This window comes from Nothoprocta perdicaria, unplaced genomic scaffold, assembly GCF_003342845.1.
Source record: "Nothoprocta perdicaria isolate Ctin4 unplaced genomic scaffold, notPer1 scaffold_212, whole genome shotgun sequence".
Lineage (NCBI taxonomy): Eukaryota > Metazoa > Chordata > Aves > Tinamiformes > Tinamidae > Nothoprocta > Nothoprocta perdicaria.
In genome coordinates, this window is record NW_020455339.1 from 1267457 (window position 1) to 1286813 (window position 19357).

General features: G+C 39.5%; 1 protein-coding gene across 1 annotated transcript in view; it reads right to left on the reverse strand.

The window, feature by feature from the left end:
* Window positions 1-8426: 8426 nt before the first annotated feature.
* Window positions 8427-19357, reverse strand: part of MAEL (maelstrom spermatogenic transposon silencer) — a 31028-nt gene continuing 20097 nt past the window's right edge. Inside the window, exons 2-11 of the mRNA XM_026038545.1 lie at window positions 16639-16741; window positions 14811-14966; window positions 14245-14286; window positions 13282-13409; window positions 13045-13099; window positions 12238-12379; window positions 11496-11558; window positions 10343-10475; window positions 9846-9924; window positions 8427-9222 (exon numbers count right to left, since the gene is read on the reverse strand). Of these exons, the coding sequence (XP_025894330.1) occupies window positions 9107-9222; window positions 9846-9924; window positions 10343-10475; window positions 11496-11558; window positions 12238-12379; window positions 13045-13099; window positions 13282-13409; window positions 14245-14286; window positions 14811-14966; window positions 16639-16741 (1017 nt within the window). The 3' untranslated portion in view covers window positions 8427-9106. The remainder of the gene's footprint in view (window positions 9223-9845; window positions 9925-10342; window positions 10476-11495; window positions 11559-12237; window positions 12380-13044; window positions 13100-13281; window positions 13410-14244; window positions 14287-14810; window positions 14967-16638; window positions 16742-19357) is intronic.

Below are 19357 nucleotides of genomic sequence, written 5' to 3' on the forward strand. Positions count from 1 at the left end.
TTGGAACAACTGCACACTAATGGCAAGGATAAAGTAACAGAATTAAACTTTTGAGATTCAAGAAGTTAGAGTGATCCATAACGGGCAGCTAGAAAGATCTGGAAACAATCAATTAGCCTGCATAATGTCAGATTGTTGAACTTGTGAATTCCATCTCAGAGAACTCCTAATGCTGGTTTTCATTATGTTATTCTTTCCTCCCCCTGCAATGCGGTATGGACATTGTCCATAAATTGTCCCTTCTTCTGATAAAGGACAGTGTGACAACATGCACATGACAGGTACATCATTAATAATAAGCTCTTCCCCCTCCCCGCCCAAAAAAGCTGCTGCTTATAAGGCAATGGGAAGAAATGGGAAATGAAGGAATTTCACATTTTTTAATCAGAAGGTTAAAGCTATAACAGGGCAGGTGCTCAACAGAAAGGAACCTTCCTCAGTAATACCTGATTTTTCCAAGTGAATGGACTGCTCTTGATTGTCCGAGAGGTTGTCAATTATTTAAGCTAATTTTATTATTATTATTTACATTCATTAAAGGCTGTTTTTAAAAAGATGTGACTAATAAGTGACTTACACTAAAACATTATTTCAAAACTTTTTATTGCATCCACGACTTCATGAGACTTTTGGAGTCTTTCTGCAGTACTTCCCACATAGCTTTTACCCTACAAATTTACAGCAGAACCAGCAATCCTCCTGTAAGTGAGCAGCATTTTCTAGATTTTAAACTGTGCAGAACAGGCTACCAGAATAACAACTTTCTGCTCGCCTTTGTTTTACCTGATGTTTTAAATGTAATTTATTCATGGATACAAAAAAAAAAAAAAAAACCCTGCAAACCACACACAAACCCAAATCTTTCTGGCAATGAAGAACTTGCAACTCAGTAAGACATTCTGAGTTCTTCTTCCAATACTTTGATTAGAAACACGACAGCCCTCATGCATAGATGGATTAAAAGCAGGAGATACATACCTCAGAAATACAAGAATAAGTAAGTAGAACACTGATATGTACTTCATTTTCATTAACATCACGAAAGTAGAGTATGAATCATCTAATGAGTATTCTAACAGGTTTGCACTGTGAAACAAAAGCTACTTCTTTTATTAATGTTACAGACATTAGTCAGCACTCCCTGTTCCCTAACAAACGTCTACATCCTTGGGCTGAAGAAGGCTCTTCTCCTGAGGGAAAATAGCATATATTCTCATCAAGCATCTTAGCTGGAAAAATGAGCAAAAGGACAGGACAATTATCCATGGCATTTGTGGCCAGAAATTGGGTCTGGCTTCTAAAACATTTTAAAAAATGCATTAACTATCCCACACTTTACACTCAGGATTTGTTGAATCTTCATGTAATATTTGCATAATGGTTATTTTAAACATAAAAGAAAAATGTGTTCATCTACATTAAGTTCTTGGACAGAGTAGCCACAAAGTAAAGCTCTCAAGAAGAGATTATAAAAGGAGCCAACAATATAAATTCAGTGYGCTACAGAATTGTATTGTATGCCCTACAAAAACTAGCAGGAAAAAGAAAGCTAGGAGTCAAATTATGAAAGGAGAACTGCTTAGATTCTGTTACACTGACCTCAGCTCTACACTGGGAAATGAACTCAGTACACAGAGGGACAGGATATTTCATTGGATCTCATAACAAAAATACCTAATTAGTATTAGGTTTTGGAACATTCTGGAAGTTGTGCATTCATCAGACTACCAATCTGTTAAATTCTGCCAGCCATAAATGCACATATGCAAATTCCTAGTTTTCCCCAAGCTTGTTCTGGACTGAACACTCCCATTCTTAATGACCTGTAAGTCTTTTGATCATCCCAGTAAGGATAGCTCCAAGAGCCTCAACTAAAGCACTAACACATTTGGGAAGAAGAGGAAGGAAAASGACAAGAAAGCTGTCAATATTTAATTAATTCCCTAGGCAGAAGCGYTTATCTATACCCAACTTCAATGCTCACTCCAACAGAGAAATGGAAGTAGACAAAAAATACTTACTGGGCCAAAAACCATATTTTTCTACTTGATGCTCTACACAGCCTTTAGCAAATTACTGTTTAGTAAGTACTGTTACTGTTAAGTACTTACTAAACAGTAAGTACTGTTTAGTTCAACTTCTCCATGGAAGAATATGCTCCTATGTGCTTTATGTGAATGACAAGAAGAACCAGAAGACAATAATCAAAATTCAAGCTGACACCAAGCCATTTTTTTCCATCTGCTGGACTGCTGAAATCTGCTACCTCAAGTGGGAGAGCAGCACAGCAAGACTTCACACCTCATTACAAAGCAAAATTCCTTCTGGCAAGGACACTAAGAAGAGGAATTTTGAGCATCACCTTTTTCCTTCTGACCTTACCTCAACGGCCATTCACATACAACGAAGAGTACATGGGAAGCAAAGTCCCCATCGTCACTCCATCAGATGGAAAGACCTTCCTGTAAGCCCTGGTTTAAGCACAGGCGTCTGGGAGACTTGCTAGTGAAAAAGAAGATAAAGAAGGCACCTCGGCCTTCTCTGCACCCACTGTCACTAAACCAGCCACCCATTCAGCAATGGCACTATTTTTCAGATTGTTTAGGTTTTTACTACTAATATTGCCATAGAAGCTTTCTCAGTAACTGCAAAATCCCTTCCATTAATTCCAGCTTTGGCTTTCCAAACAGCATCCCAACATTTCTACATTCCTCCCATGCAATCCATGCTTGCTTCTACCTCCTGTGTCCTGTTTCTGCACTATATGACAGTTCTAATAGTGGTAARTTCCTTGTAAAGCCCTGATACATGTACTGTATTCTTGAACGGTCCTTGGGTTTGGAATAAGTTGTTCTCAATGACCTTACAGCTTTCCWGAAGTTCTTTATCCTTCAGAGCTGCATCCCTCCAACTGATTTCCTGCATAATCCAAGGTCTGCTCTCACAGTCTTCCTCACTCTCCTCAGGATCAACTCCAGCTCCAGTAAATTTGGAAATACTTACTAAAGCCAAGGCTACCACTGCTGACCACTAAAACCATGGTGGAGTACAGTTCAGAGCCAATCAGATACACAAGAGCTCATTATTTCAGACTTCTCGTTGCTACAGTAACAGCCCTACTTTTCCATTTATTTGTACCATCCGTTTCAGGAAATACACTGGCACAGGCTTTTATCTAAAGAGTTCACAGTGTGATGAGCAAACTGTCAAAATTAATTCTGGGTGCACTGGGACTAGTAATAATTTCATTATAGCCCTACACAAGGGAATTTGGAACCTCTCCCCTGCCTGTCACCTGTCTAGTAGTCTATGTTTGTGTGTAGGGGGGGAGATTATTTGAAAATGGTAATTACAGAAGCTGGTGGGAGCTTCTAAGACAGAACCGAGGAAAAGTGAGGGAATAGAGATAATACAGGGCTAGACTAATAATAGCATTGGACAATTCCTTCATTTTACTGACTCACTGCAGCAGCACAAAAAAAAAAAATGGCCATACGTTCTAGAGATAAGGGTCTGATAATCCTGCAGAAGACACCAAGGGGGCAGAAACTAGATATTAAATTTGTTATTGCCCTGCTCCACTATGGCACACTTACCCTGCCACACAGAAATATGATGTTAAAGCCTCTACAGCTAGCTACATACCCCWCAGTCAATGAGAAATTAAGAACTGTATTTCACACACATGCTCGGGTCAGTTAACTTTTTGGTAAAGTTTACATTTATTTTATAGGAGAAAGGATTAGCACTTACTGAACTAGCAGGGTAAAACCACAGAGCCGAGATAGGAATTACGAACATTTTTTAAAGGGAAGCAGAGAATTACAGGCATTTTGCAAGGAAAATCAGACAGGTCTTTCTTGAATACAGTGTATTTATTCACATAAAAATGTCTATTCAGAAAAAGGACCTTCAGCAGAGCTCCATATCCTCTGAGGCCTCGAGCCCCTGAGCTGCCAGTAAACTCCCATTTGGGTATGAGTCCGTGTGGATCTCATGGATATCCACTGTGCCTTTGGAACACGGGTTATATTCCTGCTTCCTCCAGTTTGACATCCATTCTAGCAGCAAACTCCAGTAATCAGTATTTAACATGTCCCTCCACCCTACTCCCCCACCCAAGTTCCTGTCCTCCTCCCACCTTTAAGATTTGGAGAACTGGCATATTGGTAAGGATGTAACGCACGGATTAATCATACCTTAGCCATACCTCGTCCTCCCTTCAGTAAGGGTACAGCCAGGCAGGATGCAGATCCTGAAACTGGCACAGGTCTTAAAGCTTCAGGTTGTCAGAATAAAGACATTAGGTCTCCTTTCCCACACATCCCCTTGTCCAATTTGGAGTCTGGCACTTGGAAGGTGCCCTTAATGGGGAAGAGCAGCAGGAACGCTCAGAGACCYGTCTTGGAATGGACAATGAGAGTTTAAGGGTTAGGATTAGCAGGCAGACTAACATGGGTGATGCTGTAGTGTCTCCTGCAGCCTGTCTCATGAGGAAGAAGCAGATGAGGCTGCCTYGTCTTGAACAACTAGAAGCTGCCTCTGTCTCATGTTCACAGGCCCTGTCCTCATGGGGGACTTCAACCCCTCAGTGATGTGAGAGGGACAACACAGCAGAGCGTAAGCAATCCAGGGGGTTTCGGGGTACACAGATGACAGCTTCCTGAAACAACCCTCTGTGGAGGTGACAGGTGAAATGATCTGCCAGACCTCATACTTACAACTAAGGAAGAATTAGTTAGGKATATGAAGGCAACCTCAGCTACAATAACTATGACAAGGTTGAATTCAAGATTCACCGTGATCAGGGAGGTACCAGAGAATTGGATGAAAGCAAATGTCACTCCTGTCTTCCAGGAGGAGCCAGGGAAAGAAAAGGCATCGGCCTCACATAAATGTCTATGAAGGGGATGGGTCAACTCATCTGAAATCATTTCCAAGCATAGGAACAAGAGGAGGATCAGGAGTAGCCAGCATGCATTTGTGAAAAGGAAATCACGTCTACCCAGACTGACAGTGAATGTTGTCTGCTGTGATTTCAGCGAGGCATTTGGCACTGTCTCCTGTAATATCCTCATACACAAACTGATGAATGTGGGCTAGATGAGCTGACAGTGACATGAACTAAGAAACAGCTGAATGGCAGAGCTCAGAGAGCTCTGATCTGACCAGCAGCCCACAGTGCAGCTGGTGGCCAGGCCCCAGCAGCGTATGCACAGCTCGGTATTGGGTCCAGYGATGTTCAACTCACTCATCAAGGCCTTGGATGACGAGGCAAAGCAGAGCCTCGGCACGYTTGCTGATGACACAGAACCGGGAGGATTCGGCCGATACATCACGGGACTGGGTCTCCAGGGAGAAGGACCCTGGCAGGCTGGAGAAATGGGCAGAGGAACCTCCTGAAGGGCAACAACGGCAAGTGCACGGTGCTGCACGTGGGAGGAAAAAGCCCAAACACCAGGACAGGCTGGACATGGGCCTGCTGGAAACTATCTCTGYGGAAAAGGACCTAGGAGTCATGGTGGGTAAATCTGCCACGAGCCAGCAATGGGGGCGCTTACAGAAACTTTACACACTTGCACATTCCAAAGTGGTTTGTTCCCTCCCCCCAGCAATTAATCCCACTAAAATCTTCTCAATATCTTCCAAGTGTTCGGAAGCAAAAGTTTTGAATCAAATTCATGAGATAAAATCCAGATACTAGTGTACTAGATTAAGAACAGATAAGAGAACATTTATGTTAAGTCAGAATGCAAGGTATGGATAAATTTTCTTAGCTAGAGGAAGGCGACTAATAGGAAAAACTTCTGCATACTTGAGTTCTATGGGTTATTGAAAGGAGTAGGTGGTAAGAGACACATGCAGCAACTGGGTAGAGTCCAAACTAAGTTTAGAAAGATGATTAGGTGACTGAAGCATATCTGTTACGAGGACAGGCTGAGAGAGCTGGGCCTGTTTAACCTGAAGACTAAGAGGTGATCTTATTGGCATATGGAAGTACCGTAAGGGAGCGTGTTAAGGAGATGAGTCCAGACTATTTTCAGGGGTGGACAGTGACAGGACAAGTGACAACAGACACAAATTGAAACACAGGAGTCTCCATCTGAATATAAGGAAAAACTTCTCAAATGTGGGGGTGACAAAAAGCTGTATGCTACCTTGATTGAGCAGGGGCATTAGACCTCTCCAGAAGTCCCTTCCAGACTCTACCATTCTGTAATTCTGTGGTTTTGTGACAAGTCAGAAATGCATCTGCATAATACCCAGATTCACATTCTTTTCCTACATAGGAGCAGTAACTTCTGCTTACTCCCCAAACACCTCCTTCCCCCCAGTATGTTACRCACTCTGTAAAAGAATCCCTAAGATGCACGTTTCAAAGCTAATCATACTAATGTCAGACTAGATTAGCAAAGTTCTATCATCAATTGCCTTGTGTTTTCATGAGCCTTACAAAACTGTTTGCTTGGCCAAAGTGTTCATCCTAGAAAGCAGTAACACACAACTGAATCATCTGCTTGGCTGACCGTACAAGAAGAAAGTTGTAACTTGGTAATGTGTGTGCAAAACCAGGATGACTTTTTACTCATTAGTGTCACTGGACTGTGCAACCTCCACACTATGAGGGCAGTGAGTCAGGTCTGCCTGCATCAGTTAAATGCCTTGTTTACAAATTCTCTTCTGTTAAATTTGTACCATACAAATACATCTATATGTAGAAAACAGGGCATTACTGTTGCTTTTACCATGGGCAAAGCATATGTTAAAGCATCAGGGCTGCAACACTGTAACTCTGSCCCCAAGCTAGCTTGCATCTACATGGCTAATCTCCCCTCAAGAATTCTGTCATGCAAGGGGAGAGAATTCCCATGGTCTATTACTTTGCTCTGATTTAGACCGAGAGCCTGTGCCTTACAAGGAGTAGTCCTTGCACTTGAAGAAGTGTGCTCAGGCCACAAGGAACAGCTTTCCTTCCTTTTCACTTCTGCATTAAAGGAGAGAAGCATTAGTGAACCATGGTTACCAAACCCCTCTCTTGTCAAGGAATTACGCTGAAGTTTCAAACTCCACAACAGCAAAGAAAATAAAGGTCCAAAATGAGATCACTATCTATCATCCTCCAATAGCTAGCACGGTTCCCCTTAATGTAGGTAGTATAAAATACTAAATGTGCTACACACAGTTAGTGTACATATTACTGGTGTTCTCGGTTCAGTTTTCATTACAATAACACCTTAGGATGTTGGGTAGTACAGCAAGATGGTTACTGACCTACTTGCAGCATCTAGTGAGGTCTTACAAAACATGCATGTCAATTTAAGTTACAGATGCCAAGGCAGAGGTAAGTCAGGGAACTTGAACTATTTCTCCATTTTTGGTCACACTTTTGATTTCCATCTTGAAGTTACATAATGACCTAAGCACAGAAACAAATACTCTGAGGTTAGTGTACTTACTCAGATCAAATAAACACCTGGGAAATCATGTATTTTCTTCTACATAAGAACTGAAGCATGAAACATTTATTACAACATTGACTTCTGAAAATAATTCAATGATTACAACTCTCTGCATTTGGAAATGTTGTCAGTTAAGATGCTTAAAACTAGAGCAAAATCCTTCAACTTATARAGAAGCCTTTATCACTACTAAGCGACTCTAACTTAAAATGTTTCTGTGTGCTTCATTTTGAGATCTGAGTCTCAAAAACTTGATTGCTTATCTAGTGAAGCCCAACAGGTAGAACAACAGCCTCAGTGGACCAAAAACAGAATCACACAAGAAAATTCAATCAAGTAAGGAAACTGTAGCAGCAAAATGGTTCAGTGACCCTGATAAATCGGAAAAAGGACCTCAAAAGGGCCTTACATAAACAGATTTCTAACAAAATCGGCAACTGATCTTTTCTAATATGTTGGCCCACGTGCTCAAGTTTTACACGTGAGGACCTTTTATTTTCCTTCCCGCCCCTCCCCACCCCGTTATCCAAAGCAACAAAAGTACCTTATTATTTGTAGTTCTACTTCTTATCAGAAAGTAAAACATTTTCATCTCACATCTCACAGTTACTTGGGAAACAGTATCTCACAACCAAACTTCAGTTGGAATAAAATGTAGGAATAGCTCAAAAAAATTAGCAGAGAATTCTTTGGAAAGCCAGTCTAAAATTCCTATCTCTGTAAGATGAAAAACTTAACTTTCCAGTAATATCACACCTTTTCCTAATTTCTACGTTCCCACAAATAATTATGACTGGTATCTATTCCAATCCTGATAAACTTGGGGAAATCATGCCTGCAGACTACTATTCCCATTTGATTGAAAAACAACTAAGCACACAAACATAAAGAAAATATCAGACTCCCAAGAGTTTAATTTTATACTAATATATACATAATTTAACTGCAGAAATGATGCACAGGAAAGGAAATATCCATATTGTGCTTGTTCCTGATATATAATGTGTGTGTCTCCAAAAGAACATTAACAGATGGATAAAACCACCATCACATTTTCCCAAGACATCTCATTTAATGTCTGGGTTTTTTCCTGCTTTGAATGAATATACAAGTTCTTAATGAGTAGGAGAGAGAGAGATTATCAGCAATTCTTTGAGACTACTAGATTTATAATTCCCTTAATGCAACCTTTTAAAGTTCCACTGCTCCTCCCCATTAATTTTGGGGGGAGGGATTTTTGTACTGAAATTCTACCTTCCACATACAAAAGAGGGAATGAAGGCTATTAAAGATGAAATAAATCACTTCTTTAGTGGTTCATGTGTCTTTAAAAGATTCTAAATCACTAGTACTATCCGATCTTACATTTTGGCTCCACGCACTAAGAAACAGAACTAACACGGTATCTACTTAAAAGAGAGGATGTAATTGTCAGATCCCTTCACAATAATTCTTCTTGTAGGCAGAAACCAAGGTTTCTTTTCTTTCTATTTAAATCCAGTTAATAGTTTGATCATTCTAACAAGGATTTGAACTATGAAGGGTTGCATAGAAGATGAAAAACTGCAGTCTGGAGAAACTACTGGTTATCCTGAAGAGAAAAGGAAAAACAGAACACACAGCTGTCCTGGATGTAAAGTGGACTTTCAATTACTGAAAGAGTTGGTTAGATGAGATGCACTTTTCAGCAACCGAGTAATTCCTCTTCCTCGCATGATACTTGTTCCGTAAGGGAGACTCTTCACACCACAGGAAGAACCACCTATTAAATTAAATACTTTTTGCAAATCAAATCAGCCTTTAAAGCATGTATAAATCAATAGAATCGTCTTCCATATGCAYTGAGGCTCAATCTACTCTATATATCTAATATTAGACTTATTGAGCAGGGGCAGGAATTTTGGCCTCCATAAAAACATCAAATTCATTTACAATGCCATGACTTATAGTTGCAGCTGTTTCAGGTGGTATGTATTTTAATGCAGGAAATAAGCTGCAAACTCTGAACTTTTCCAGTTCTTTGTCTAGTAAACTTTTCTTCTCAAAAGATTAGCCATGAATTTCCCAGAGGAACTGAGGTTGTATGCCCTCTACTAAAACCATTCTAGCTCCAAAAGGAAGGCTTTATATGAGCAGCTTATAAACTGCATTATAACACAGTAAGTACCAACTGAATGTGCATGTAAAATGACTTAACAGCAAATAAATTGCATTAAAGAAGAACTTGACTCAAAATGCATATAAGCATATGAAAAAGTCTTCTCCACGTGACAGAAAAATAACAAAGGACATCTGAGCTTAAAAATCTGAAAAGTAGCAACACAATAACAGGATAAGGTGTAAATACCCTCTCTCCCTTCCCAATTGTAAAAGTCTCAGACTCACAAGCAGAAGGGACACATCCTTGATCTTGACTTGCAGAAGTGAAGTGGCTGTCATGTCCAGAGCTCCTAGTCTTCGTCTTCTGTATGAAACAATAAACACCAAAAATAACAGATGAGTTCTCCAAAGCAGAGTACACAGCACGACCACTACTACTCGAGATAGCTCTGAGCTGCAATCAAAGACAACCACATTTAACACTGACTGACTTCTTGCAAAGGCATTAAGCATGAGTTAGTCCTCACTGCTTATTGCAGATATAGCACTAAGGCAGGACTCTATAGCCACAGAAGAGCCTGAAATCAAGACCTGAAGCAAGTTTAACAGAAATAACCAATCTACCTACCTAGCATACCCCAAAAAAGTAACATCCAAAGACAAAACGGCTAACTTGAAATTGGCAAATTTCAAAAATAAGAAGAAACAAGAAAAAGGCTGCTTTGAACGTTTGGGTTAGCTAGAAATATCAAATACCAGTATACCGATTTAAAGAATCTGACCTGGAAACGTCCAGCATCCAACACCACTATCTTGGCATTTGTGCTGTCACGGGAAACATAGTCTTCAAGAGGTAGGTGAGCTGCTGTCAATGAAACTCCATACACTCCRGCTAAAGATTTACTGATACAATAACTTCAAAGTGGGGTGGGGAGAAAAAAAAAAAGCAAAAAAAGTTTTATTATTTTTATATTATTATATTATTATAGTTTATTGGATGCAGCCCTGTGCCACGTGCTCTAGGTGACCCTGCGTGTGCAGGGGGGTTGGACTCGATGACCTCTGAGGTCCCTTCCAACCTTGGGCATTCTGTGATTCTATGATTAAGAGGACTAGACTTTATGGGCTATGTACAGAGGCAGGATATTCCTAGCTCTTCAACAGGCAAAAACAAGGAATCACAGACTGAGATGCTTGGAGAAGACAGGGCAGAAGGACATTATCCTAACAACTAGACAGTTTCACAGCATACCTGCAAAAGCAGCAGTCTGCCCTACAACTATGTACCATGTTGAAAAACATTGCTTCCCCAAGCTATGRAATGCAAGCAGTTAAAGGCGTGGAAAGCAACAGCAAGGCAAAGCAGAACTTTTTAAATTAAAGATTGCTCATTCTTATTTCTCTCAAATGATGTTGTTGCAATTGACTAAAATCTTAAATAGCATTTCCCCATCTGCAAACTACTATTTTCCCCTTCCTCCCATCCTAAAGGTTACAGAGAGTTTATGAATCTACATTGTATGTGAAATTGTACAGAAGTTTCCAAAATAAAGATGGGTTAGAATATACTCAGATTTTGCCACCACATACAGGTATAATAAGTTTCTGAAGAAAACAGTGAAATTYTTGCAATTTTTCCCCTCAACATTCCAGGCTCAAGTGGAAGTTGTGAAAGGATGACTATCAACCAAGATGGACGTTATCACCACAGACATTACATTAGTTGCTGCTGCTTACAGCATGCTGTTAAGCCAAACAAATAAAAATTACAAAGTTACAAACAGAACAAAGTCCTGGGGATAGAAGGAATAAATAAAATTCTGGATTTAGAACTACATGGCTCAATTAAGTCAGAAAGACAGAGCCAAAAATGAAAAAAAAATAAAGCAAAGTAAGAAGTCATGGTACCAGTGACAGCTCACTTGCAATACTCACGCTATTTTCTTACAGGATGCCAGAGCACAGAAAAGTATTTCATTCTCTTCATGCCACTTGCACCTACATGGAATTAAGTTCAGGTTTATTATAGAAGCACCTACATCTTTAATCAGCAAGAASAGCTGAACTAGCAAGAAAGAATCGGAGCAAGCATTACAGATATCTTGGTTCAATGACCACATAATATGTTTCTAACATTTCACAGAGAACCAGTCTTCAAATACSTCTTCCTGAGTCACCTAGATTTAAGAGCTCTGCTTAAGTAGCATGATGCTGCAGTGGCCAAAAAGAGAGAAGAGAATTCTACATGAGAAATCGAACCTACATTGTTAGTGTGAGACTTAAAAGTGTTAAATAGCTTCTCATGTTATATAAGTGTCACCATTCTCCTCTGCCAATTTCTTTTTTTAAAAAACACATCATTTTCTTATTCTTGCTAAGGTCTCCCTCTAATCTGAATCTTTTTTTTCCCCCCCTTCTCTCTCCTCCAGTCAAATACCATCCTGTATTTTTATTCCCCCTCTTTTTTTTTTTTTTTTTGCTTCCTTTAAATTAGGCCCCAGACTCAGCATTGGAAGCCATGTATCTTCATATTCCTTTTCGATAAAGATGGTGCTTTGCATTGGCAGTTGTTCTCATGCTGACAAGAACTACTTCTGTTTAGGYTTGCTGATGAAACCTGTCTGTCAGGGAACAAGCTGTATTTATGCACATTTCCACCAAAATCCCCCCAATGTACCTGGTATTACTGGAGTAATCCCACAGGAAGACATCTAGTTCTTTACACACCCAAGTCTTAGATGGCTCCTTTTGAAATTTCTTCCAGTAGAGTTCGACTATCAGGTCTTCCACATTAAGAAGTTCCAGGTGGCTCTCAAAGCCTACAGTTTGGAGAAAGTGAAGGTCAGGAGAAGAACTAAATGTCGGCTGAACAGAATTTCTGCCTGTTTCTCAGCCACTCCATAATGGCCTCTTACCAGAGCCTCAAAGCTCTTGTAAACCTCAACAAGCCTTGCTCTATCAGTAACAGTATATAACATTTGGCTTCCTAGGAGGGTGCTCCATAATTCTCTCCACCACAGTAATTTTGCATCCAATCTATTTGTGTCATCTTCCTTCAGAAGCCTTTAGTTTTCCCATCTGTTGCCATGCCTTCATAGTAATCTTACTGCCTCCATGCTGCTTTAACTGGCTGGACAAAAACCAGTGTGTGCTGCTTAAACTATAGATGTGAAAGCACGATCTGGTTAGCTTACTGAGCATACAGCATGTAGTGGTACTGTCAGTGATTTATTCTTTTATTGGGGGACAGGAAAGGTGAAGGGAAGAAAGAAAGAGAACCACACAAAAAAATTCAAGCTACCACTGCCAGCTTTTATGAAACTTGCAAAAATCTCTGGGACCTCAAATCCATCTAAATCTTTCTGACAGATAGAGCTATCCAAAATTTCAGTCCTTCTTTCTTGGGAAAAAAAAAGAAAAAAAAAAAAAAAAAAAAAAAACACCACAATACAAAACAAAGAAACAAAGAACTGATATTTATCACCTGACAAGCTAGCCATTCGCCTGAAGCACCAGTTGATTCTGTATCTGTCATCACACTAAAGAAAAAGAAAGTTTTAGTTACTTTCAAGAAGTTTATACACACTCCAACATCTCTGAGAASGCCATTCCTTCCTGGATCGAAACTATGAAAAACGATAATTTGGAAAAGGATGTTTATCTTCCACTCATTGAAACAAAAGGCTTTACAGCAGTCGCCTTACTTTGACCTTGATCATACCCTGCAGTAGAAACGCGGCCAAGCACCTCCAGCTGGCTGGACAAAGTCAAGAAGCTCACGTAACACAACGGGGTAGCAAGCGCGTGACAGCTCAAACCCAGATATAGGGATCTTATGAGTGTTATCACCTAATGCAAGCAGAGGGAGAAAATTAAGTTACATACAGTCCTGTTTCCTTAAAAGATACAACTCCACCTCCTTTATATCCACATACAAACACACACACACACCCCCCACTTGTTCCCTATGGGTACTATTTGGGACTAAGCAATCCATACCTTGCTTCCACCAGGAAAAACACTRGGTCTAGGCTGAACACGTGCACAGCCTCCTTTTAAAAGGCCACGATCTAAATATATGACAGAAGAACGTGTGGGCTTTCTGTACAGTCCTTCTGTACACAAGGGCAGGAAGTCTAGAAAAGAACTGGAAGCTATAAATGCTACTTAAGAGTCACAATGGAATAAAGGCAGGCCAAGCCAGGAACAACCACGATATAAATACTTTAACTTTCTTGTCATCTGTAATGCTGCACCACAAGGCTCAAACCTTTCAATATAAAACAGTGTCTTCAAGTTATTCTATTAAAACCTYTGTGCTTCATATACGCACACACACACACAGGCAGGCCATCAATGCAAGGACGCTCTGCTGAGCTAGGCTTGAAAGCATCTAAAGCCATGATGTCTCATTCAAGAAGAAAACGCTGCAGCTACCTGCAAACAGAAGCAGGAAGGCAGAGTACAAACAATTCTGTCATTGACAAGAAGTTCTGGGTGAAGCCCTCTGACATTTATAGGTTTAGGAAATATCAAAGCAACTCTGGCAAGCTGCTCTGTCGCTCCTTTCTCTTTGAAACTTGACTACATCTACTTGCAAAACATTTGGATATATATGAGTAAAGCTCACTCCAAGAAATCGTATTCTCTTAAACCCTGTTCTGTTTCTCCCGTTGATACTTACTTGCAGCCTGGCAGTGGTACCGAAAACCACGTGGTGGAACTTCTGCAACAGAGCAAGTGAAAATAAATAAAYAAATAAAATCCCAAAACACATAACAGTTGATTTTTAACATTCAGCACTGCACACCACAGTCTAATACACTGAAAGAAGCAGATTTATCCATCCTTATGGCYTTGCACAAGCGTCACAGCTCTTTGAGAAACTTTAAATTATATATGATTTTCAAAAACCAAAGCCTATTGTATAAATTTTGTGTTTACATCCAATCAAAACAAATGCAAGTTAGATGTTTGTGTTGTATATTGATGCCAAAGTCCTTCTTTATGGATTTATTCTACCCTCTTCAAAGTCTTCAAACTATTCAGATATTTCAATACATCTCTTCAAAAACTAYGAAAAGCAATACTCAGATGTTTTAAGTAGAAACCCAAGCACTTACAGCACAGGAACAAAATTGTTTTACCACCAGAAGTCTGAACTGGGTAGTAGTAAGTGACACTAGAAAGTCTCCCTCTCACCCCAGAGCAAGTTGACCGATTTCTTGTCTGCCCTTTCTTGGAGCTCACCAGGATCTATGAAGCGATGGAAATCATCCATGATGCCTTCCTTCAGGGAGTACTTGACACAGCCAATCTCACACGGGAGGAAGCGCTGCTCGCAGTGGGACTGCAGCTCGCCATGACTGTAAATGTTCAGGAAGTAGATGGTGTTTGCAATCACAGCTGAAAGAAGAAGGATTGGTTTGCTCAGAAGAGYCCCTAGGGGCTACAGCTAGACGCCCTGCTTCAGCTCACCCAGTGAAAGCTTCAGTGGTTAGTAAAGGACTGCAATGACCAGCTGGAGAAAGGCATGTGAGAGGGTGAAGCAGCCAATACTTGTGCGAGGGGCAGCCACATGGGCGATCCCTATGCCAGGGCTCCTTCCACTCAGCTAAGTCCAGATGGCATCGTGTGCAGATAYAAAAGAAAGAAAGAGGCACACACACATCACACAAGAGGCCTCTAAGTCATCAGGAGCTACTGTTCTTTTTCAGAATAGTATTCTCTGCCCATTAGGAAGATGTGGTTAGAAAAGATAAAAGTAACTACAAAGCAGCCTCACAAGCTCAATTCAATAACTTACAGAAATAAAACGAGCTGCTAATCTTATGCTGTAAGAGGAGATGAGAAGTCATCTAGTACTTTAAGGGATCACTTCAGCTCTGCTAAATGAGCTCCCAAAGAGGAAGATGGAAACATTCAAGGCAAACAAAAGCCAAGGAGAAATTTTTACATTTATTTATTATACATTTATTTACATTTACATTACTTTTACATTTATCAAAATTTTGAACAGTGAAAAACACTCACTTTAAAACACWTCTAATGCTTCTATTCACAAAGTGTCACATAATGTTCTCACTGAAGTTTAAACTATTCCCTTAAATTCTGCCCCTCATCAGAAAAATCTTGGTCTCCTGTCAACGCAGAGAACGCATTTATCTGTTTCCACATAGAAATGATGCCGAAGGCCAGGCCATGTCATTCACCACCCGCTGTCCTTAGATGGAATTCTAGAGCTCCCTTACATGAATCTTGAAATCTCGACAGGCTGCAGGGCCATCGCAGAGATACCCTTCCCACATGAGTTCAAATTACTCACAAAAAGCAGGTACAGTCATAGGGAACCCTACAGGAACATCTCTGAGAAMTACGAAGGAGCAACATTATAAAAGCTACCTTAGCTCTACCTAAGCATTACCCCTCTCACTCAGTTCAAATACCAGTTGCATGAGTTTAACCCATTGCTATCAGCCTGACTAAATTTGCATCACGACACAGGTAGTATGGATTCTGGCATGCAGGAAGGTAACCATTACACTATTCAAAGAGCTACTTCTTCCTGCCTTTCCTAAACTGTTCTCATGTTATCATAGTTAGCTCAAGGATTTTGCCTAACAATCCTCTCTAAGACTTATCAAATACAGAGCCCAGATATAGTTTGTATTGACTGGCCGCTTTGATTTAGCTTGTAAGCACTACTGTTTTCATTTTTCAGAATAAAATATCATTCATTGGARAAACAATTACAGATGTGTTTGTTACTCAATTCTCGTCTAAACATCCACTTGAAGGCAGAGAAGAGATAGGAAAGGATTAGTTTTCAAGAGTCCTTTGAATAAGCAAGCTAGGCAGTACACTACAAAAGCAGTGACCAAGCAAAAAGCCGTCTCATATTCTCCAAAGCAGCCACATCATTGTTTTGTCTAACAACTACACTTCTCAAAGCGTGAGACTTGACATCTAACAACTCCTCATTCTTTAAACTTGGTACAGTCTTTGTACAGATGTCATTGAGGCTATCTATAAAACCAAGATTTTATCTACCAGGATAACTGCTTAAAGGTCAACGTACCCTGGTCATTCTTCCAAGACACAGCAGAGGCATCTGGAAGAGAAGCACTTCTGGGGGTCGCTGTGGTCAAACTAGCAGGAACTGGATGAGCCACATTAGGCGTCTGGAAAAGATGAAAACGGTGCAAGTTAGTCTACTAACTCCCAATAAGGCCCTTCACCTCCTTAAGATAATCATACTATCTCCATTACTAGTTATAGTTTTATTCATTATGAGCTTATGAACAAATACCTATCTATGTGCATTCTGGAAAGGTGAGTTTCCTCTTCTAATGAAGAGAAAGAAACAGACTTCTTAGTATCTAGGTCAGGATCAGTACAGCTGGATGAACAACAGCTGTATTTCGAAAATGTAAATAGATATATATTCACACACACACACACACACACATATATATATATATAAAAACAGTATTTTGTTCAAGTCAACCACTTGTCACATGATAAGAACTTTCAAAATGGAATTTCAGAATTAAGTGAACTTGATGAAAAAGACTGGCATAGGAATTATTTGTCTTTCACCAGGAAYGGCATTAACAAAAGTTGATAAAGACTCAAGACAGACATCAGATGACTGGTGCAGAGCAAGTTGAAGGGGCTCCTATGCCCATTAAGCAAAACACTGCAAACCCATGTGCAAACAACAGGCTTTGAAGAGGACAGGATGACTTGGGCCGTTCACATAGAAAGCTGGAAGGCTTCCAGAATTCAATCATGCAAGGCCTATATAATCAATAGCATCCTAGATGTRCTAACTCCGGATGACCTCCTTTGCTAGGAGGCGTCTGATGACAGTCACTTTTAATTATTTACTGTAAAACCAGGAATTAAGCCCAYGCAAGTAAGTCCCAGCTGCAAAAGAAGACCACAAACTTTCACTACAAAAAAAAAAAAAAAAAAATGTGTTTCTGTGTGTACAAATTCAATTAATGAATTGAAATCTTGCATTAGCTCATACATATACGCTTCCCAATTCTCAATGACAAGTGACAGGAAGATCATGTCTTTTACTCTGGTAAAGAAATTATTTCTTTTCCTCAATACAACTTTCTAGACTACCATCTCCATAGAGGAAGGAAATATAGAAGTCTCCACATGCTATTTAGTTGTCTTCTCAAGTAACTGCATTCTAATGACACTCAATGTTCATATATTACACACATTCGCTTGCTAAATAATATAATGATGACACAGGGGCTCCTTTTGGAGCCTTTCGCAGGGTCCCCTCCAATCAGGAAATATTGCCCTAACAGCTCCCTAATAACTGAGRGTGACTAAATTACCAAATGCAGATTAACTATTTACTCTCAACTAGAATCTTTCTACTATTCTTGTTAGTGTCATTAAGTCCTTTACTGTCCTAAAACAAATCCTCACCAACTATTTGGAAATTCATAGTTAGCATCCAAAAAAAAGGGCATAAAAAAAAAGTGCAGAATTATCCATTTACTGAAACAGGCTTTGTTTTGACACACAAGTTTTTATTCTGCCAACCAAGACCATTATAAAACAAGCTTTCTGACACCTTACATAATTCAAGCTCCAAAGCAAACTACACTTCAGGGCAATGCTGGTAAGAGGGGAAAAAAAGTCGTTTTCATAACAGTAAATAATAGAAAGGATCTGTTTAGCATTTTTTCTGACCTCAGCTACATGTACTTTAATATATCTTCCTTCTTCTACATTAAGGGATTCTGTCCACCATAACATTACTATTCCCTCCACAATCAGACCAGCCTAAAAATAACAGCAGGGTGTTTATTCACCTATTTGCAGGTTGCAACATTTCAGTGACCTATTACAGGATATGTCCCTTCAAGAATCCTAAATCAGCTGCTTATAAAGTATGATTTCTGRGGGTCAGAGAAGAACATCTGCAACTGAGATCATCCAAAAAGCAAAAGTAATAAGAAACATCGACGTGAAGTCTCATCAATTTGCTGTATTAATTTTTTTTTAAACTTTGAATACTTACAGTATTCAATGCATTTGTAAATACATTACATATTTTAATACTATTTTTAATACTTTAAAAATGAGTCCCTTAAAACCGAACTGCTGAAAGTGAAAGAAATACATTTTACTTAGTAAAATATAGCCCAAGAGGTGCACTGGTTTAAAATGGCATGGAATATTCTCAACTTCAATCACAATGGAACCATTTTCTGTTTACCTTTGGTATCTACATCAAGAGCTAAAGCAGGAGTCATGATTTTCAGAGTTCGATACCAAAAAAAGAGTTTAACATTTTGGTATTACAGAGCAGTTTCTTCTCAACGGCTATAGCAAATAAAATATGTCCCCAAAAGAAAAAAAAAAAAAAAAAAAAAAAAAAAAAAAAAAAAGTAAAGAAACATTTCTCAATTTATGCTTGACTGAAAAATAAAATAAAAAATGGAAGCTTACACTATTTGAAAAGGCTTAATGGTTCTACACTACCAACAAATAATAAAACAGTTGAATTATATTTAATTGAGAACAGCACATCTGGACTACTTGGAGTGGGGAGGAACTACAGTGCTCCTCTTAGCCTAATTAGCCTAATTTCTGGCCAAATTCAAACCCATCTTTCCTTCCTTACTTAGCTACTCTGAAAGTTGTTTCTTTCTGAGCATTTACCTCTCTCACTGACTTCTGAAGAGATTTATTTTCTTTCCACCTACGAGCCATCTCTGTGTATTTCATCTTTTCTTCCTCTGACAGCAACTTGGAAAAAAAAA